We start from the raw sequence: 22281 nt of genomic DNA, 5'->3' as shown, positions 1-22281 counted from the left end.
ATTATAAGTGTGACGGCGTCGCGATACATCAAACACCAAGTGAAATATTTTTAGGGTTTTTTTAATTTCATGATATAGCTGTGACAAAAGAGGGATCGGGTTTCAAAGTGTTTCGGAGTGTACATGTAGGAGGAATATTAGATCACTCGGGTGTCATACTGAGCAAGTCAAGGCTTCTGTGCACTAAACCTGTGGAGCTCTTTTATTACACTGACATGCTTTATTCAATTAGGAATTTACATAAATAAATTCTCATTTTCTGTGGGCCAATAATGCACACACCCCTGCAAACCAAAGTAAATATACAATTATTCCCATATTAAATTCATTTTTCAAAGTATCTCCATTGTCATTTTTCCCCCTTTTGTTCTCCGCTGTGGTGTCGTCTGTTCTATATTCTTCTGCTCTTTTCCAGTGTTTTAACCGGTCTAGCTCTAATTGCTTTATGATTTCAAATTAAATGAATGTGCCGTTTTGTGCCTGTTAATCAAATACCATTATATAAAAGCAGGCAGAAATAATTGAAAGAGTAACATGCTGGGCAGGTGCTAGCATGTCAGTAACCATGGCACCCACTTTAAGAGAAAAAAAAACATGTCTGTGTCATCAAATAGCTTTTGCACACACAACGCTTTAAACACGCAAAGTTGAGCAAATAACAGTAACCCCCCGTGACACGGGAGGGCCTTTTGTGAGACAGAAACCAGGTAACATCAGCAGCGGTGCTCAGTTTAATGTTGCTGCCATGGATACTGGCAACCCATCAATTCTTTATAACTGGAGAGCTAGCAGTGGTAATCCTTTCTGTTTTTTTCCCCCTCCAGCCCAAACAATACACTTGGCAGATCAGGCTGGGGACAAAAAACAGCTGTTTAGGGCCTGGTTTTGTTTGCTTTGTTTCTGCGCTCTGAAAAGCTTGTGTAACCGCCTGAAAAAAACAGATCACTTTTAATTCATTTCTGTGTGATGGCAGCAGTGGCTGTGAGGCGCAGCTTCACAACACAAACAGGCTAAACCAGACAAGCCAGATAATTAACAAACACAAACCTAATTGCTCATTTCTGACAGGGGCAAAAGAAAGAAGAAAACAACCTGGATGTGATTGCCCTCTTTGACATTATTGCTCATATAGCACGGGCAAGGCTACATCTGGGACTCGAGGTGCCATTGTGAATATGCAAAATGCGCCAACAAAAACCTACGAGGCAGACTTGTTTCATGCTTCTTAAACCTCTCGCAATGCATGACACTGTGTTTGCCAACACTGGTCTCTCTCCCTTTGTAAACACGGGGAATATCCTCTTGCAACAGACAACACAAATTAGGCTACATCTTTCTCAACGTAACACCTTTAATCCTCAGATCTCTCCTGGCAACGTATTTTTTAAAAGCCGCTCAGGTTGACACAGCTTGATGCGAGGCAAAGACAGAGACAGCGGGACACAAAACTTTTACAGGATCAGAAGTTTTTTTCTTTTCCAGTGTTTTTTCCTTACCCAGCCTCCCGCACTCCTCCCTCTTGGTGAAATATTTGAAGCCATTAGCGGCGCGACGCTCTGCCTTCTCGTGCTTCTTGATGTGCCACGGCAGCTTGGTGGTGATGTTAGTGACGAAGAAGCAGCCAGGCCGCAGACAGTGATAGTGGCCCCTCATTCTGAACTCGCAGTGCTGCAGTGGAGACACATAATTTCCAATTTCATGACTCAAATGTCGTGAATGTTTGAAAGCCAGAGGAGCTGATTAATTTTTATTCGATCCTTCTTTGTGTGCAAAGTTTAAGCGAAGACTACACACAGTTCCTTCCCAAAAAAGAAGAAGAAAAAAAACATAATCAACACCTCGCAGTCTTTTCCTCTCCGGTTGTTTGGTACAATTACTTTGCATTTCCAGGCATCCCACAAACACCCCTCCGCTCTAACATGTCTGTACACCACCATCTGTTTGCAAGGCCCAGATCCCAAAGGACCGGGCCAAATAAGATCTTCTCAGTTCAGGAGATGCAGACTAAAGGGGAGGGGGGGGGAGGAGAAGGAAGGGGGGCTTTTTGTGAGAGGGGTGATTTTCAACACATTAATGAATTCATTTAAACGGTTTTCCAAATACGGGCTCATGAGAGCAGGCAGGGGCTGCCATTTAGGTTTCATTTGCGAAGCATTCCCCTGATTTTTGCCCTATTCCAGACAGCCTTGTTTACTGTGCAAGTGACAATGATTTATTGGGTAATATCAGCTAAATTGGCCTTTTCTGAGAGGAGAATGCGGCAGTCAAAATGACATCATTGACATATAAACAGGCATTACTGGGGTGAGTCGACTGTCTTTCTCAGCAGAGATGGAAGACGGCGAGCAGTGGTTGTGAAAGCCTTGAGTCAAATAACCTCAAATACTGGTCTAATAGATAGCATACTTCATGCTTAGAAACCTCGGGGAGATGACAGTAGGTGATTCAGCTCCTGGCTGAGTTATCAAGCCACACTCACCTGGTTGGGACAGAGACACTGAAGAGAGTAGTAGGAAAACTGGTCGCGGACGTTGACCAGGTTGTTGTTCGGGTTGATGTGGTCCAAGCAATGGGATTCTGCCTTTCCAGAGGTCTTGCACACATACTTGCAATTTCCAAACAAGCAGTGGAAGTGGAACTTATTGGAGTATTTACAGTCAGTAGCCAAACATGGATCACTGCATGGGGAGGAAAAAAACAGAGAAGATATCGTTTAATCAACTTGTGGGAAGTAAGAAGAAAAGCAGGGCGCTGTGTACGAAACCCAGAGGTTTCCACATACTTTTCTTGGAACTGCAGGAAACCAGGTTTGACTTGTGGCTTAGCATTCTCCAGAGAGGTGGTGGCTAGAGGGGAACTGGATGGCAGGTTGGGCATTGATGCTGGCATCTGAGGGATGCTGCCCGTCAGCTGCTTCCAGGCCAGCAGGGAGGGGGGAGGAGAGCTGTATCCGCCAGAGGAGGAGAGGTGTGCAACATCCATGGAGCGGTTGTTGGCCATAGAGACGGGGGCAACGGGCTGCAGCTGGGCGCCCTCACCGGAGTCCTTGCCCTCACCGAACGAAGGCTCCGACTTCACTTTCAAGGTGGCTCGGAGGTGGAAGCTGAAAAACAAGATGGAAGCTCTTTTTTATACCGATCGATAAAAGCCAAAAACTAAAATGCAGAGAGCGAGGGTAGCGTGACACTCACTTAGCATGTTTTATAGCCCCATCCACAGTGCTGAAGAGGGCACCGCAGTCCTCTACCAAGCAGTGAAAGTGAACTTTGTGAAGGAAGTCGCACTGAGCTTCACAGAAGTCATCCGTGTCAAACCTTAACAGAGACAGATAAGAAAGACTGTAAATTTACTGCTGCTTAAGGAAAACGCAACCTATGAGGACACCTGGCTCAACTCTTCACCTGACGGTAAATGTCTGCGGTCCGTCATACTGTAACCAGCGCACTGTCATTTCCAATTCCTGCAAGAACGTGTTCTCTATTTTTTTTTTTTTTTTTGGAGGGGGGGTTTCCACTGATACAGTATGTGAGGAATAGTATTTACAGGAAAGACCTTCCAAGGACGTGCGCTACTTTTTAACACTCTGACTGTTTTCTCACTCTCATAATGAATCCAGTGTCTCTACGCGCTTCCTGTGTATGTGTGTTGTTGTTGTTGTTGTTTTTTATACCTGCGGAGGTACGTCCTCCAGATCTCGTTGGCTTTTTCTGCCAGGGGCCTCTTCAGCACTTTGCTGAGATACTGTCCTGCCTCCGAGGTGTCACCACCCTCACCTGCCTCTAGCTCTGTCTTCAGGTTCATTGCATTGAAGAGGGCAGGGTTCACCTGTGACATCTACAAAAAAAAACAGCACAAAAATCACCAGGTGCTGGGTTAGCTGGGCACTTTCGTATGTTAGTGAGAGTATGAGAATGAATTCTCTTTCTCTCTCTTACACACACACATACACACACACGCATGCATGGTTTGGCGAAGCTAAAAAGGGCAGCCAGATTTACAAACATCCGGGCTTTTGCTTGAGTGCAGGCCAAGCGTGTTTGCCAAGCATCCTCTGGGAGCTACTGTTAACCCTTTTATGTAATGTGGTGGCTTGCAGCAAACCAACAAAAAGCTGACACGACAACAGCTGAGTTGCTAGACAGCAGCTCGTCTCCGCCGTTTGGGCGCAACGACTGCAAATGTGAAGGTAAGGTGTCCTCGAGAGAGGTTAAAACCACGACGTGCACTTAGGTGCACGGAGGCGGCGAAGCTTGCAGGGGGGTAAGGAGTGGAGGAAGTCATGATCAGTTGGAGAGAGTAAATAAATGGTGGCTGATCTGCCATGACATCATCAACATGATGGAAACCACCTGGCATATTTGTACGAGTCAGATAAGATATATGACTAAGACAATGTCCATTTTAATCTTCACAAAAAAACCATACAGATTTAAATTTCCATACGCTAACATTTAGACTTGTTAAAAAATGAGGGCAGCGCCTTCCTGCTTTTCTTTTTTTTTTCCCTGCGCTGACTTTTTAATCAAATAATTTATAAACCCTATGAATAAATGTAGAGTGAGGCAGGGGGAAGAAAACGTATAAAGGAGGAGGAAAAATTGGACGGCGAGTTCAAAACAGCTCATCAAAAAACAAACATCTCTATATATCTGGCATGGCACCCAGCTACTGCTTCATTGTATTAATTTGTGAGAGGTGCAGCGAAAATTACACTCTATGAAAAATGGCTGGAAAATTTAAATGATACAAACTCATCTTATTAGCCGTGAAACATTAAAAAACAAACAGGCCCCTTCGTGTCCCGCTAATTTGTCTTGGGATGAAAGGCGTTTGATGGATGGATCTTACCTTATTCATAAGCGAGGATAAAAGAGATGTATTCCCTGGTACAGGGTGTCCGTTTGATTCATTACTGGAACAAGGAAAATGAACAATGTTTAGTCAAGATTTGCATGAGAACAGTAAATATTACTATTTATCACGCAAGGTGTGCCTGTATAATGAAGAAGAAAAATGCTGTCTTCTTAAGAAATAAGATCTGGTGTGGGTTGGAGGGAAGATTGGAGTTGAAGGTTTATGTAAACATCCCTCTCTCTCACTCACACGCAAAATAAATAAATGGAGAAATATGTGGAGGATTTTCTAATTGTATGCACATTTATATAAATTAAATATTTTGTATATAACCAGAGCTGCCAAACTAGTAGACATCATCTATCATTCAGAGAAGCTGGATGTTCTTTTTTGTGGGGGGTTATTTTGCCAATAATAAGGCTGAATTGGTAAAAGAAACACTAATTAATCATCCTTCACTTTGAATTAACCATCAGTTTACCATCTGTACCTCTGGTCTTTCTTGCTCAGGTCCAGGCTGTACTCCTGTGTGGAGTCTTGGGAAGCCCCGGAGTTGGCGTCCACTGGCTCCTGCTTCACTTGAACCAGATTGAACTGGCTGGCTAATGCCGGCTGCCCATTCCCTGAGGATCAAGTCAGAGATGCAGATGAGAGAAGAGACAACAAAGTTATTGTTGGTCAGCATTATTACTCTATGACAAGATCCAATCTGACTCCTGTCCTGGCCCGAAAAGAATACTCCGAGTGATAATTATTGCGAAATTATGTCAGGCCGTCAAGCCTTTTAAATGGTGATTGAGAGGCGGGAGATATGGGGGAAAAAGACTCCTTTTTCTGCAGCACTTGTCACAACTCATTTGCCAGGCTGCCTCTTAACTGGTCATTAAGTGAGATGCTAATGCTGAGGGAAAGTGGCAGTCTCAGATTGGCCACCCCCTCCCTTCCCACCTTCCCAGGCTCCTTGTTGGCCTGACAACGGGCGGCAGCCAGTGCCACTGAGCGTACCCACAAGGAACACGGGTGCTATGTCGGTCAGATTGGAGCTGACAGCCAATCAGATTGGTTCAAATAGCGTGACCCCTCGATCACATTCGCCTCCAAATAGGTATTCAGTGAATGCTGTGAGTGAGGACAGGAGCGCTGAATTGAAATAAATAAACACCAGGGGATGACCTGAGGTAAAAACGCTGACAGGAAGGTGAATTCTGGCCCCCCCTTTCCCAATCCCGCGGGATTGAAATATTAATTTATCCTGGGGCTATACAGGGAAAGCAGAGCTTTTGGTTGACAATAAGTGGTCGTTTATTTTAAAATATATATGTGAGTGGGAGGGGGTGGGAGCCCCAGCGTAGCCTCTGAGACACTAAAACTGGAGTGCACCAGCAGCCACGACTGGTTTGGTGAGAAATCTGTTGTTTAAAAATTAGGGCTGGTGTTGAGGGATTGTGACAGGCAAGGTCATGGGCAACCAAGTGTGTGCCCTTGGCCCTGAGCCTGATGGGGATCCTCTCCTTTTACTTGCTACAGAGAAAACAAGACCAGCCAACGTAAGAGGGGAAACCAACCAGAGTTCCCTCCCCGCCCACACCACCACCTCCCTCCGCTACAAGATGACCCAGAGACATATCAGGCAGAATACAAGTGGAAAAGCCAGTCTTGGGCCTTGTCAGCTGAAAGCTGGGAGATGGGGAAGTGTCAGTGTCAGTTCATTTTGACAATGGCTGAGGTTGGAGGGGCTGGGGGTGGGGCATGGGTGGGGCTAAAGGAAAACAGTAGTCAAACGATTTTGCGGCTGGTTTGAGGTCACTGAATGCTTACCAAGTCTCTGTCCAGCTTTCCTTCCCTGCCCCCCCCCCCAAACTTGATAAGAGTATACCCAAAATTAACTAGCCAGACAAATCCTGCCTTGTCATTGACAATTAAATCATCTCTCAGACAAAATGAGAGCACATTATATCAAGAGCAGCCACTCACTGCATGATCCACACATGATCGCCACGCTGAGTAAAGTATATTTTTAATACAATCAGAAGATAAGCTGACTGCTCAAGGTAGATCACAGTACAAAACAATCTCACTGCAAAGCACATCGTGATTGTTTTAAATTTATTTATTTTTTTGCATGCACTTTGCGAGCAGAGAGAGAACAAATGAGTTTGACTCAAAGCAGCTTCTTTCTGGAAATTATCCAGGAATAATGTACCACCATGTAATTACTCCGGATAAGATACAGAGCTTGTGAAAGATCATTTGTACTGTGTGTCTAATTAGTAAACCCTTCAGATGCTTGAATCTCTGGGAAAAACACTTAGGGGTAAATTAGAGCGGAACATTAATGAAAAAAAAAAAGAAAAAAGAAAAGAAAAGCTGAGAAAATACTGAAGGCAGAAACAGGAAAAATGCACAATTCACCGCAAAAGAGGCGAAGTTTCACAACCCGAAGAAAAAATAAACACTGAGAAAAATAGCCACAAACACAGTGACTTTTCTCACACCTTTTTGACAGAGAAGCACAAACCACTTCCTCCTCATTTTAGCCCCAAATGTCCTGTTCACACATTTTATGAAGCAAATATGAGAAACAAAACCACACAGCAAACCCCCCATCCTGTGTCTGCGCTAAAACTTTTATGAAAATGTGCGCGATTAAAATAGGAGAGCTTATTTAAAATAACTTGTTTTTCAGTAAAGAGATCTACGCTGTAACTAAGTGAGCCATCGAGAGGGGTGGTGATGGCACCATCTGTGGAGGCCCAGACTACCTGCTGGAAGCCCAGAGGTGGAGCTCAGTCTGACAGCCCGGGCTCAGCTCGGCTCCTCGGAGCAGCTGCCCCAGCTCTCTCCCAGGGCCTGTCCTGCTCCAGGAGTACCACCAGGAATTGTAATCCTTCCCAGTCCCAACATCCGGAGCAGTCCCATTTACAATCCGTACCCCACCTGCTCAGGCTGAGCGCAGGAGGATGCACTGCAACTGAATGCGAGACCATGCGCTTGCAGTGCATTATCAATTGAAGACTTTAACTTCATTTTCATTCAGAGGCTTTGTTTAGAGCAATGTGATAAACATGGACAAGCCAATTACCTCTGAAATGTATGGGTGACATGTTTTTGTGGAAACAGAAGGTTTCCAGAAATTCAAAAAGTGTGCGTCGTTGCCGATGACTGCATCTGTGACTGAGTTCTTGCATCGGTGAAAAAAAAAGAAAAAAGAAAAGCCTGTTTCTTAGCTCTGCTGCATTGAGTCATTTCTGCCTGAGTGATTTCTGTTTTTTCTTTTTATCAGTTTTCATAGAGGATACGAAAAAAAAATTATTTTTTTTTGTTCTCGCAATTTCTGAACTTAATTTCATTCCACCTCCATTTGCTTGGAACGGGCGCAGACAGAGATAAGAGACCAATGATGAGGAAACATGTTCAACACAACCCCCAGGAGCCCCCACTCTGAACATCATAAGAGACTTTTACAGGCTCTACTCTCCCCTGTCAGCGCATTTATCTCCAAATGGATTGTGGGTATCTAACAAACGATCAACACAATAACAAGCCGAGAGCAGAGGACCATGCCTCCGGAATGTCCCTTTAAGCTTGAAAGCAGAGGGTTTTCTGCCCTTCTCACCGCTCTAGGCTAGTTAGAGAGATGACCTCTGAGTGCTCTCTCTTTGCTCTGTCCACAAAGAGCGAAAAAGCATGCAGCTTATCATAAACATGTGGATTTGGATGTAGCTCTAAAGTTTTCTTTTGAATTTTTTATATTCACATTATGTTATCCATCATTAATATATGAGATAAACTTGGCTGTTCACTCACTGACCTGTGTCTGGGCTGCCGGATGGCTTGAGTGCAGCAGCCGCCAGTCTGGCCATCATGGGTGAAATCAGACCCTTGCTTGCAGAGATCTTCTCCATAATGGAGGAGGTGGCAAAGGAGGTTGGGGTAGATGGCATGGCTCCATCCGCCCCGACTGTGGAGCAGCCCTGGGTGAGTGAGTCGGTGGGCATGGAGTGGGCCCCTGAAGACACAGCGGATATCAGGCCAGCAGCTTGAGGAGGTGGCTGGAGAGGCAGCCTGGACATAAGGGGGAAGAACGGGTTGGAGGTGGCCAAGGTGCTGTTGGAAAGAGCAAGGGCCACCGGTATGTTGCTGGGCAAGGTCTGAGACAGCAGGGTGGACATACGCTGGCCCGCACTGGGCAGCGAGGGGGTCGGCTTGAGGGCGTGGCCCGATGTGGATGAGGAGGAGACAGCAGTGGTGGGCGTGCTCAAGAGGTGTGGTACAGTAGTGGACTGCTGGGTCGTGGGTGAGGCACTCAGGCTGGAGTTCTTGCTGCTAATGGCCGAGAAGTCCATTAGGTCGTCGTTGCTGGATTCCTCGGGCTCATCCTTTGGTGCCAGGAAGGTGGAAGAGAGGCCCATGACACCAGAAGAGCGAATGTGTCTACGTTCGTGCTTGCGCTTGTGGGAGGTCATCTGGCTGGTGGAGGTAAAGGTGAAGCCGCAGCCGGAGCGGATACAATGGAAGTGGTTGGTGGCTTTGCTGTAGACACAGCCCTCGTACTTGCATTCCTCATACTTATAGAACTTCTTGAAGCCATCTTTGGCATAAGCATCGTCCTTGATGTGGTAGCTCTTGTGCTTCTCAATGTCACACTTGTTCTTGAAGGTGAAGGTGCAGCCCGGGCGCCTGAAAAGCAAACGGGATAATGTGATCAGGTGTGGATTCATGGAGGGGATCCACATGATTGAAATACTTTACAGTGAAGTGGAATAATAAGTGGTGCGGTTCAGTGACACATCACCATCTCCAACCTGGTGGAGGTTTAAATTCTTGGGAGGTGATGATGAAATAATAAAAGTTTTTTATTTTTTTTATTCAAAGTGCTCTAATGATTTTTGTCACATGCAAGTCACAATGCTATAAAATTTAAGTTGATCCATTTTAATTTATGAATCTTTTTTTGTTTTAAACAATATTTGCCAAAAGTCGGTTTTAATACAGTAAAAAAAAAAAATCTCGAGGAGAAACCACATTAGGTCAATCCACCTGCAGTGGAAGTGTGTCGTCTTCTGCCCGTAGAACTGACATCCGACCGTGCCACAGTCCTCAGTCGCGCGAAACCTCTGGAAGCCATCGTTGATCAGCTGGGCGTTCTTTTTATGGAAGTTTTCATGGGTCATGACATCGGAGGTGCTGGTGTACACCTTGCTGCAGCCCACCTGCAAAAGCAGAGTCAGAGCATGGTAATCGAAAACAAGATCTGGGCCCAAAGCATGCATGAGTTTCAGTTTGCAAGAATGGTTTGTAAAATGCTATAAAAGATCAGATATACTGTACTAGATGTAGAGGAGGGATCTCATTGTGGTTAAGAAAATGCTAGTGGCCTAGAAATGGGTAGAAGAAGGATGTTTTCTCACATTCAAGATTTAATTTGTGGCAACACCAGAGCATTACAAGTTTCATCTCAAACCTGTGAATTGGAAACAATCTTGCTATCGTGACAATTGGAAAGTAAAAAAAAAGGAGGTGACTGAAAGAGACAGTGGCCGCAGAAGGCTGCTGAAAGTACAGTACCTTCCTGGCAAAGCAGCCTTTTAGAAAATGAAATTCATATTTGGAGAGTAACGGTGAGTCGCCACAAACTTACTGTAACTCTGAGAACAGATTTCAGTAGTGGAGGGGGTAGACAGGAGTAAGATGACTGTCTTAAGTCTTTAGTTTAAAATGCTCTGGTACACATGAGCCCTCAGAGCCAACAAAGGGGGGGAAAAAACAGGTAATGTTTGAATTAAAAGCAGCAATTGTATATCATCTGTGGCACTTTTCACCCGCGCAAACCGGGCAACTTCTCCATATTGAGTCAAACAATGAAAAAAATTCCTCTCGGTTCTTTTCCCCCTTAAATCAAGAGAGCCGATGCCAACATCTGCAGGTTCTCAGGGACTGTTAAAACAAGGGCTGAAATGTCCTAATAACAATTACGCTGTTACAGGGGTTTAAAAAAGAATATATCTCAGGCCATCCTGCGCTGCACCGCTGCCCTGCTGGTGAGAAGCTCTCGGCACAATGACATTGAAAATAAGCAGATGTAGAAAAAAATTAAACAAATCCAGAGGGGGAATAATCTTCAACTGGCTGCTTGGTACTAAAAGATGAAAAATGTATAGTTTATATAAACACCTAACTGAATTTTAGCCATGCCAATTAAGGAGTGAGAGAGTAAAAAGATGGGGAAAGCACAAGCAGCCTCACTCATATTCACCCTTTTTTTTTTCAGTTTTCTTTTATTTAGCCGAGGACACGTTTTGCAAACTGCTCTACGAAGACACTCTGGTATAAATGGAAAAAGTGAGTTTCCACTTCACAAATATGTAGGTAAGCCGAGTGACTCTGAAACACCCTGAAGTCATGCGTATTGCAAGTGGCCTGATTTTCCAAAGTTGGCCGTAATTTATACAGAGTTGCTCATTTTTGCCTGACTTAACCTGTTTTAAACAAAATGATGTCACTGCTCCTAAAAGGCTGTTTAAAGGCACTGGACAAAACCAGTGCTTTTAAACGGTGCCTTTTACACTCTTTTATGGACAGCATGTGGTGTCTCTGCAATATAATTTGAATTACGAATTGTAAATTTACCTGCATTTATCTATATTTGGTGCTCTTTAACAGAGTGAGCAGTGGTTGTTTTGCTCCATATGTAATGCTTAAACATGTGGAACCATAATTGCATATTTGTTTCCGTGTTTGTGCATGTGCTTTCGTGGGTTCATTTTGTGGGTATGTGTGTAGGTGGAAGAGGAGACGCGAGTCTGTGTAGTGTACCTGCATGCAGTGGTAATGGGTGCTTTTTCCATTGAGGTGGCAGCCATGGTAGTAGACGCTGCAGTCGTCCAGAGGGCTGAAGCGCATGAAGCCATGCTGCAAGGAGTTGTCCCTCTTCTTGTGCATGTTGTAGTGCCTGATTACATCCTGCTTACTGGTAAACCTCTGCAAAAAGGGGAGGGGGGTGGGGGTGTACGGCAACAGGTTGGTGTTTATTTAAACCAGTCACAGAATCAGCAACAAGTCACTTTATCTCTGTAGAAGCAGCAGCTGCAACATGCAGGAGCCAATTGGCAGTTGGGGAGGGATGTGCACACGGCAATATAGAGGGACAGGACGTCTTTAAACATGATGCATTCTGTGGTTATTAATTTACTTTGCATATCTCAAAATTGCGCTCTATCCAAATGCAGCGCTTAAAGGCCCCGGGACTCTCTGAATGCAGATGCTTCCACATGGAACATAAAGTATGTTCCCCATACACTCTTTGTTTCTGGCTTTTTTCCCTGCCTTCCAACACTTTTTTTTTTTTTTAGAAATTAAGACGAATCAATTGACATGCAAGATAACAGTTCTGATGTTTTTGTGTCTGGAAAAATTCTGTTCCATGCAGATGGTTTCTCAGACGTGCACAGGGGAAAACAGAAGACAATAAAAACAAACAAACAAACAAGTGAACCAAAAAACTGTTTCCCTTTCAATTCGCTGAGATATGATTCCCTTTTTAATTAAAGCATTAACACTCACTTTTGGTGCAGGTTTCGCCTGTAAATATAAATGAATATGCAAAGACACCCGCCTTGTAAAATTACTAAATAAATAATTTTTTTTCTTATAAAGAGAAAATCCCTCCCATACTCAGGAGTCTGGAAGGGGGTAAAACAGAAAAGTCACTCCACGGAGGCCTGCAGCAACCAAATCTGCTGTAATTGGGTTTAAGCTGATGTTACAGAAACTGTAACAGGAGAAGCTTAAATCAATGAGACAGTTCTGTCTTCTATCCATATTTATCTCCAGTTGAGGGAAAAACATCAGAAAGAACGACTCTAAAGAGCAACTAATTGCTGTACAAAGTAGGGTAATTGCTTTGTGTCATGTGTTCCACTTGCACACAAGTAAAAAGCCGAGATCTCACAGCCATTCATTCCCCTGTTGTTGGTGTTTTCCCGCTGCAGATTTCTGACACACCTAAATTACATTTTTTCTGTAATCTGGCTGATGATTTTCTCAGATTTTCTCTTTTTGCTTATTTTTTTATTTTTTTTTACAGATCTCAGGCCTGCACTTTTCTGTTATCTAACGATGACAGGTTGAACTGTGGTCATGGTACATTCGATCCATCAAGCTGTCCAAAATAGGCCATGGAGAGAGCTGACTGGGAAAAAGATCTCATTTTCAGTTGAGTGGTGATGAAGGTTGGGAGCCACTTGCAACATTTATTTTAGGATTCCCACTAGTGTGGCAAGATGCACACTCTCTCCCATGTACAAGCCCATGAAAGGAGAATGTTAAGACTCAGCCAATCGCCCAGAGGCTGGCAGTGGGATAATATTCCAGGAGTGTGTGTCATGTAACATTTCATGAGTTATCGCTTTGAAAGGGGGCTGCTCATCACTGCCTGCCTGTTTTTTTCAGTATTGACATCCTGGGAACTGGCTTCCAAAGCATATCTGTGTTTCCATGCGACGCAGTAGCAACAGAGAAATGTGGACCTGACCGTGGAAATTGCCATGATAACCTGAACTAACACTCTAAATAATGACATGAAATGATTTTCCTTTGTATTCCTCCAAGAATGTGTCTCATCAGACTGTGAAGTGGGATTCAAGCAGAAAATGAAAGCTTAGATCTGTAATGCTTTTCACCACATAAACAATATTTATCAAGCTGTAATCTCTCTTGATCGGGAGCAGACTGTAGATTACATCTGAAGATGGCTTAATTCAGAAACTTGTTAAGAAAGGAAGGAAAATACACACGGCTCTAGCTGCGTGTGGATTTTTTTCTACATCTTTTGACAAATCTACCCGTGTTTGTCTAACTCTTCTGGGCCATATGCTACAGCAAACACGAGGCCTGTATCGTGATCTGCTTTGTGTTGTTTTCTTTCTCCTTCCTGTGCCATACATGACACCTCATGGGACCAGGGCAAGATTAATACCGTGAAAGTGGATTAAAGCCAGGCCCCTTACGGTGGCAGTGTCTTCAGAAAAGGAAAAACAAAGAACAAATAGATTTTTAAAAAAGGGGCCATATTTAAGGATACTTACAATTAACCTTTGTAATAAAAGGCCAACTGTGCCCAAAGATGCCTGAAAACTGGATAGATACAAATACCCATAGGCTGTTTGGTAAACTGGAGACCAGCATCTAAGAGTGCTATGATAGTCAGTGCAGTTTACCATCACTAGTTGGTTTCGACCAGTGATGGTGGCCCCGTGAACAAAATGACCTTTTCTAAGCTGTGAATAGCTGTGAATGCTGGAGCAATGTTTAATGTGTATAAGAGATTAGGTACTCACGCTCACCTGGTAGTTACAGTCAGGGTCCATACAGTGATAATGCTCTCTGTACTGGTAGGCACAGTGCACGTGTCCACAGTGTTGACTTCCAGAGAACCTGAAACCAAATTACAGGACACATTTTAAGAGCCACACGAAGCAGTGACAACAAAACCTGGGGACACATCAGGAGGAAAAAGCTGAAGCTTCCAAAGAGGTCGGTTTAATTCAAAAAAAAGAAAAAGAAAAAGAAAGAAAGATCGGCAGCGAATCAAGAATAATTAATGAAGAAATTATTATAAAACACCTGAAACAGAACCAAATAACACAGGCGGTGAAGCTTTCAAAGGCTCATGTCGCAATTTCACCTTCAAGGTAACGCAGCTCAAACCTTCAAACTGACTTCTGCTTGCAACAATTTACCCGTCTGTCACACCAATTTCAGCCAAATTATCTCCATTTATTTCTAAAGCAGCCGTAAGAGACCCTTATTACACCGAAAGCCTTTTCCTTCACAGACATACACACAGCCACTCAATCACCAAGAGCCCCATGACTACTTTATTTCTCATTGCTGTGAGAAAGCTTGTCAAATCAATGCACAGTTCTTTCAGGTTAACCACACTCTTGCTCTGCAAGATAAAGGGTCAGGTACCCTGAGGAGTAGGAAAGGCTCTGTCTACTTTGCCCTCTTCAAAACCCTTTCGCTTTCTTTTATCTGGAGTGCAGAAACCAGATATTAGTCTGGTTCTACATTGAAAAAAAAGAGAAAGAAAAGGCAGCTACTTGCCACAGTACAGCCACTTTTACGGTGGTGATTATAAGCCTGACGATGATGACTGTTAAAATCCTCCAATTACCAGTGAAAACACACAAATAAACATTTGCGCTGCCTCTGCCAAGAACTCCATCTGTTAGTGCAGAGGAGAGGGGAAAAGGAGGCTAAGTAATATTTTTTCCATCTCTCTCTCTGTTTTTTCCTTGTTAGGATTATCCCAGAGCTGCATTTACAGATCACTTTGCTGAGTTCATTAAGTTAATTGAACGGCATATCCACTACTGTTTTTAAGTTGGCAGCGCGTGCGTGCGTGTGAGGCTGGAAAACAGTGACGGAGAAAGACAGCGGCTTTTGGAAAGGTCTGATGGCTCTTTTAAAAGAGCTCAAAGCAGAACCAGAAGACAAACTAGGCAACATATGGCCAAACTATAAATGTTTTTCTATACTATATCTTTCACACACACGCACATGCACGCTCACACCGATGAACACACAAAGCCCCCCCTCATCCCCCTGAGACTATGGCCCACCCCTCTGCTCAGTGCCCAGCTGTATCACTTTGCCTCTGGACAATTCCCACTTGCCGCGTCAGGGGGCCTAATGGGCCTCTGCTATTCAGCAGCAGATTAAATATTAATATCGCCACGATACAGAGATTGCAGCGCATCTCCAGTTACAATAGAGATACACAGATCAAAGTGCCGAGGCAATGGTTGGTGCATGAAAGCATTTAAAGAGTGAAAACTGCAACTAAACACTACCACGAAAGCTCTTTAAATCATCAAACTGTAGCGTGGTGGAGAGATGAACTTTTTTTTTCACCCCCCCCTCCTCTCTTTCGCGACACACGTGGATGCAAACGCATTTACAAAGCTGCTTTTTAGTGTTACTGTGCACTCATTAGCCTTGGCTCTAAAGAGGACACTCCCCTGCTTCTACCTCCCCTCTCGGTACTACATTTGCCCTTTTTATGAGCCCTCCTTTTCCATTTTTTTTTTCTTTCCTCCCTCCTCTTCTTTGCGTTCCCTTTTTTTTTTCTCAACCCCAACACGGAAATTGAAACTGTATCTGGGCTTATCTGCAACCTCCCCGTGCATCAACTGCCGAGATGTTTAGACAAATTTTATGCATTATGCAGCGCAAATATCAAAACAGTTCTTGGCAGTGCCAGCAGAAGCCTCATTAAAAATTCCTTAATTAAATCTTCTTGCAAAATGTAATCAGTCCAAGGAAGGGGTTTTGTGTGTGTGTGTGGATGTGTGCGCGCAGAAGAGGATGTGTGTATGTGCGTGTCTGTCAGTGCCAAGGCTTTGATTTGTGCCCTTCATGTTATGGCTTGGAGAAGTAATCATTAACGCCAAAGCCACTTTGGCTTTTCAAATGCTGTTTTTCTTTCTTTTTAAATGGAATAAACAAACAAGCGATAATCACCTTTCTAGTGTCGGCTCAAGATGAATCCAGATTGGGAGGACATTGTTCCGTGTCCACTGAAACATAAGATACCCACCCTCCCGCCCGCTTCCCCTGATGCTTTTGTCTCTCTTGGTGTGAATGACTGAGTTTTTAGATCAGTCGCTTCCTCGCGTTTTCAACAATAAACTGCAGAACCTCGAGAAGAACGCGGCCTCATCTCATATCCTCTCAACGTCAGTCGCAGCTAATAATACAAAGTTGCACGAGGATTATGTTCTTCTTAATGTTTTAGTGCTTTACACACTGTGAGCATTTATTCAGCCAGTTCCAGTAAGCTATCATCAAGCCATTTCTCTTTCATTACCCCCTCATCCTTCAGATTCCACTCAGCACATAAATTTGAGTCTTTTCTTAATTAATTTACTGCACACAGACATTCTCATACCACTGAATAAAATGCACCATAGGTGGATAATAAAAAAAAGCGTTGCCTCTGTTTTCAGTGCGTTTTTTTCATTGGTGCAGCACATTGAGGGATTTGCATACCTGGCAATATATTTCTGGTAGAGGTTGATGTCGTCGCTGGCGGGTTTATCTGGTGGCAGACCATTCCTAATGCAAGAGCAAACACAAAGGAGACAGGATTAATGGTGAGGTTGGGCTGCCTGTTGTTAATAAAAACAAACTGACACAATATTTACTTACAAGCCGCTCCCAAACTTTGGACTATCAATATACATTTTCCTGTGGCATAACAGCGTTTTCGTGCGAAGTATGAATCAAGGATGGAAGCACACACACTTTGATGCATGGTCTTCCGACCAATGAAAGGCAAAATGCAGGAGCAAAAGGACATTAATCTTTTATGGGGGTATTTTGGTGAGTGCTCATATGCAAAACGGGATAATGGGCACGTGGAGAAAAAGCTCTGAAAACGCATTTTCGGATACTCTCTAGGGGCTCGGGCTCTAATGTTGATGTCAAGTCGTCTCCGATCAGCCTGGACACAAACAAATATGTAAGGCAACACCGAGGATTTAACTGCGCAGGATCACGTTCGCTGAGTCGGTTTCGAGTCAAATGAATTAATTTTAAAGCGGGAAATCAAGGAACGGTCCTTTTTTGTCACCTGTGTTGGTTTTGATTCCCTTTATGAAGCTGGCAGCAGTAATGCCTGTATAATAACAGTCATAACACAGTATTGGTCCTGTTTGCTCCCTCGCAGCAAGTGGCATTTAGCTCCATGTGAGCAGCTCCACACAGGGATGACCTGAGGTTAATCTGGCCCAGAGGGGAAGATACACTGCCAGACATTTTCCCTAGTACCCCATCGCCTCCCTGTATACAAGCACCAGACTGGGTCAGTTAGCCACGACTGCAGCTTCACTGAGCCCTAACCTGACAAAGGCCAAAACCTGAGGGAGGGGTGCCTGAGGGCTCTTGAACAGTGTCTTTGATAGGTCTTGACTAACTAGAGACAAGGTCAAAACCAATCAAACAGACTCTGGGAGCTGTTTCCTACTGGTAGAGCACACGACTGTAGGTTAGCTCCCCAAACCCCTCGTTTGGTTCCTTTAAAGTGCACTCGTCAGGCAGTGTTGAGTCGGCCCCTGTGACTCGCTGGGAGGTTAGTCATGGCTCCAAAGTAATTAAAGGGAGAGTTGTTACACCCTAGCCAAACGAAGGAAGTCAGTCACTTTGCGATGACTGTGCTAAATCAGTCTCCACGGAGTGCTACAGCGAGTAAACAGTTCATGCGCCTTCGCAACTCATCATGTCGTGGATCTATTGGGCGCTATGCGCCATTTCACACTACATTCCCGTTGGCTGCTGTGAAGGTAGCAATTACCTTTGCGTGAGGCTAACTGACTCACAGTAGCAGTTAAGTGTATGTGAGCCTCACATTAGCTCCAAAGGGGTTCCACTGAGAGAGACTCAGAGTGTACAAGGCAGACAAGGCGGTATCCACCAGCAAACTTAAAATGATAAATTCAGCGGCAGGCTATGTAAGTTTTTAGCAGATTTCAGCAGAGTTATGGATTGTTTTGGTGCAAAATAACACATGCAATATGTCAAACAATATTTTAGTCACATTTAACAAATTCCCAGGGAATTGGGAGACTGTAAATCAGATGCAAGTGGGTAACTACTATCATTTCTTATCCAACACTCTGTATATTTTATCATCTTTTGTTAACTAAGGTCTGGGCCTCTTTGCTTAGGCTGCTGCCCCCGCGACCCGGCCCCGGACAAAGCGGATGAGGATGGATGGATGGATGGATGTTAACTAAGGACATAAAGTTGTAGAATTAATTGGGTGCAGAAGGTCCTCTGTTGTGTTGCTCAAGGCTCCCAAATAGAAATATACAATTTGTTGCCTTAGTTCCCCTGTGAAACACAAATCTCATCATGTGAATCATAAACATTTTCTGCATATTCTTTTTACAGCTTCTATAACTTATAAAGTTTGAGGACACTCACTTAACAGAGGACACAGTGCCAGTGGTGATGGAGTCAGTCTTGGAAAAGCTGGACTTCAGGTAGTCAGAGGCATTGAAACTTATGTGGCCTGCCTGGTCCACTGTAAGCCCTGGTGCTATGCTGGCTCCAGGTGCGCCTACAGCGGGGACACCGGGAGCTGCAGGGTTCCCCGGTGGCGTAGGAAGGACACTGGGCACCAGTGAGGCCTCGGGGTTTCCTGGCATTAGCTTCGGAATTGTTCTGATGTCATATTTTGAAGGGCGACCCACTTTGCCAGTCTTAAAGGCGATGGAACCGCCCATGTCAGGGTTGCCCTCACCGGGTTTGAAGGGGAGCAGAAACTTGATGTTCTCCAGGTCGTACTTTGAGGGTCTCTTGTAAGCATTACCATTCTGCTGCTGTAAACTCTCGCCCATCTTCAGCTTCTGAATAAAGAAGTCATACTTGGACGCTCGGGAGGCCATGTTCTGCATGTGAGAGGGATTAGCTGGCTGAGAATTACCCAGCTGAGGTGCTACTGGCTGTTTGTGGTCCATGCTGGAGGGGTAAATCTGTGCCTCGGCTCCTGGTAGACAACCAGAGGTCTGGAGCATGGTAGCGCTCTTATCTTGAGCCAGTTTTGAGTTGAGGTCGTCTGGTTTAGGCGGGGAAGCGTGCATGGGCCAAGGTAGGGTCTCTCCAGCTTTTAGCTTGCGAATGTACTCTTCGTACTTGGAGAAGCGGGCACGCCGTGAGGCCTCCTCGCTGCTGAGGGATGAGGGGTCTGAGGTAGCAGCTTTGAGCTTTTCAAAGCTGATCTTCTTGGTCAGCTCATCCCTTACCTGCTGGTCATCATAACCGAACATTCCCAGAAATTCATTCATGGTGTTGGCTGCATAGTCTCGCAGGGCAGACGCTTCTCCTGCACAAAGACAACAAGAAAAGATCTCCTATGTAATATGTATAATTCCGATAATTAAAGTTTTTCCATTAGCATATATTTAATGTGTACTGATCTGTCGAGCAGAGAAATTAATCACAAGTCAACCCATTGCTCAAGACATCTTAATCAGTAGTCTAATTCAGGTCACTCAATCAGTCTATGAAATGATTCCCTCTCCCTTCATACTTACTGATGCTCGCTAAAACATGTGTTAATGTATTTTTTCATCAAGTTTGCTAGTTACAAATGAATTAATCTGGAAAAGAGCAAAATATATTATGTCATGCAAACTAATGAAACAACATTTTGTCAACAATAATGCTCTATTGTGGTCATGCAAAAGGACTAAATTAACATGACTGCATCTACTGTGAGTGCACGTGTTCCTTTCCAATAAATGTTTAAAATAGCTGGATGTTATTTTTCTGGTTATTTCAAACGATAGCAAATTTGACAACAGGAAAAGTGCTTCTGCACTGCAACCTACAGCATCTGTAAATGTTCGTGTATTTATGTGTCTACAAACAAGCAGTCTGAGGCAATGCTCTTCCTGTTTTGGTTGCACTATAAGCCAGTCCTGCAGAATTTTGCAGGGGACTGTACCAAAGGACAGACTCACAGAGAAATCTAATTTTCTAAAATCACTGTGCTCCTGATATAAAAATGAACTAGAAAATTAGGTATAAAAAGCATGTATATATATCATGCATACAAGATACTTAAATACTGAAAGTCATCCAAAATATTAAACAACATATACAGAAATCTGTTTATAACTTCTTAGTAATGTGCATTTATTATGAGTGCATTTAACCCTGAATTTTTATCTGATGACTCATTCTCACTATTAGTAGCCTCATATTATAAGCATTTCATATCATCACCTTATGAAACTTGGAATAACATATTTTAAAATAACAGTCTTACTGAAGTCAACTTCAGAAATGAAAACACATTTGCAAACTGAAACATCACTTTTATTTTAAGAGTCCATTAAATTGGACAACTTCCCCAAGGACACGGGCGAAATATAGTTGATGTATAGTTTAATTGCATTATGTGGAGATTAATTCTGCCCCATTAACTTTCATCCAAGTTAACGCATGGGGTCAGAGAGTGGGGAAAAGGCAAAGATGATTTGGCCTGAAAGCAGTGACGGACCAAGCTCTGCCTTAAAATAGAGGAGCGTGGATAGGGAGGAAATGGCGCAGCGAGTGAGACAGAAATCAAAAGAAAAACGGGAGAAGGAGGAAACACTTGTGTTTGTAGATCCAACTTTTAAAAAAAAATGCTGCTGTGCCAGTTTGCATATAACACAGGAGGCCAGAACACAGATATGCTAGTAATGCAGATGATAATGTCAACTGAGCCATGTAAAACCTTTGGCCTTCTTAACTCAAGCTTGGCACAGTCACAGGGACAGGGTCCAAAGTCTTTTTTTAAAAAAACATTTTATTGCTGTTTTCATCAGCAGAGCACACACGAGCTGGCGAGAGGTAATATCACCTATCGCCGAGGTAATTAATACACAAATATTTCTGCTCTTGTCTCGTATTTCTCAGTTATTGCTAAATCAGTCGCCGTGCCCTGCTTTTCACATCTCTTGCGCAGCATGTAAAATAATCCCCAAATTTCCATTCACTGTGTTGGGGCTGTTCCACTGCTCAGTATGAAAGAGTATCCGAACAGATCGAAGGGGCATGAAAAATTTAAGAGAAATAGATCAGGTATTTGTGAGGAAATGCCTACATGTTTGCCTCAGATCGTTTTATCAAATCTACCATGTTTTCACATGTACTCAAACCGCAGAAAAACATGCTGTATACACAGATTCACTGCACAGGACAACAGCTTCTTCTATACCTTTGAGTTTTTAAATAAGGTGTTCAACACATCTGAGTGAAGAGTCCTTTAAAAATATTAAAATTGGATTTGAATATATACTAAATTAGCACTTGTTGGATTTTACTGCTATGAGAGCGTCTCAGGTCACAGCATATCCATTTGGCTCTAAAGTTAGGGCAGAGCCACCCACACCAGTATAAGTCAAAGTTTAACTACACTTCTTCCGTGACTGAAGAATGACAATCAAAAATAGCACGTTACTATAATTTTCTGAGTTAAATATATATTACATAACACCTCAGATAAAGAGGTTCAGGCCTGTTCACCATTCCTTTTGGAGGATACCTGTAACTACTGCAAAGAGAGTAGTTTCCGTCATGAGAGCGCCACGTCCCTATTTTCATATTTCCTCATGGTATTATCGCCACTTCTCCCCCCCCCCCAAAAAAAATTAGCCGAGACTCTTTGTTCATCAGCGCAGCCACGTGACGTGTTATCAATGAAAGGCAAATGATTGGACTTGAAGGGATTATGACGGGGACCGACAGGAGATAACCCTTCTAAAACACCATGTAAATGAGGTTTCTACTCAAACACTATCTGGCTGCCTCTTAATCGTGTCATGTGACACCGAGTGGGAAACTGTGTATGGGTTGAATCGAGATTGAGAT

The 22281-nt window shown here is 43.7% G+C and overlaps 1 protein-coding gene across 5 annotated transcripts in view; it reads right to left on the bottom strand.

Annotated features, from left to right (window-relative positions):
• The window catches only part of casz1 (castor zinc finger 1), a 72820-nt gene that overhangs the window by 5384 nt on the left and 45155 nt on the right, over positions 1-22281 (bottom strand). For 3 of the 5 annotated variants that reach the window (XM_005732927.2, XM_005732925.2, XM_005732930.2), the window contains exons 3-15: positions 18844-19744; positions 16909-16974; positions 14193-14289; positions 11671-11835; positions 9895-10067; positions 8666-9534; positions 5345-5477; positions 4849-4912; positions 3671-3834; positions 3192-3314; positions 2783-3103; positions 2480-2678; positions 1497-1668 (exon numbers count right to left, since the gene is read on the bottom strand). In XM_005732927.2, coding sequence (XP_005732984.1) covers positions 1497-1668; positions 2480-2678; positions 2783-3103; positions 3192-3314; positions 3671-3834; positions 4849-4912; positions 5345-5477; positions 8666-9534; positions 9895-10067; positions 11671-11835; positions 14193-14289; positions 16909-16974; positions 18844-19744 — 3447 coding nt within the window. The remainder of the gene's footprint in view (positions 1-1496; positions 1669-2479; positions 2679-2782; positions 3104-3191; positions 3315-3670; positions 3835-4848; positions 4913-5344; positions 5478-8665; positions 9535-9894; positions 10068-11670; positions 11836-14192; positions 14290-16908; positions 16975-18843; positions 19745-22281) is intronic. The other 2 variants (XM_005732926.2, XM_013910811.1) reach the window with 1 other exon arrangement.

Source organism: Pundamilia nyererei, unplaced genomic scaffold (genome assembly GCF_000239375.1).
Source record: "Pundamilia nyererei isolate P.nyererei 1_Seehausen unplaced genomic scaffold, PunNye1.0 scaffold00049, whole genome shotgun sequence".
Classification (NCBI taxonomy): Eukaryota; Metazoa; Chordata; class Actinopteri; order Cichliformes; family Cichlidae; genus Pundamilia; species Pundamilia nyererei.
The sequence above is the reverse complement of the archived record's forward strand: the minus strand, read 5'-3'. Positions and strand labels throughout refer to the sequence as shown.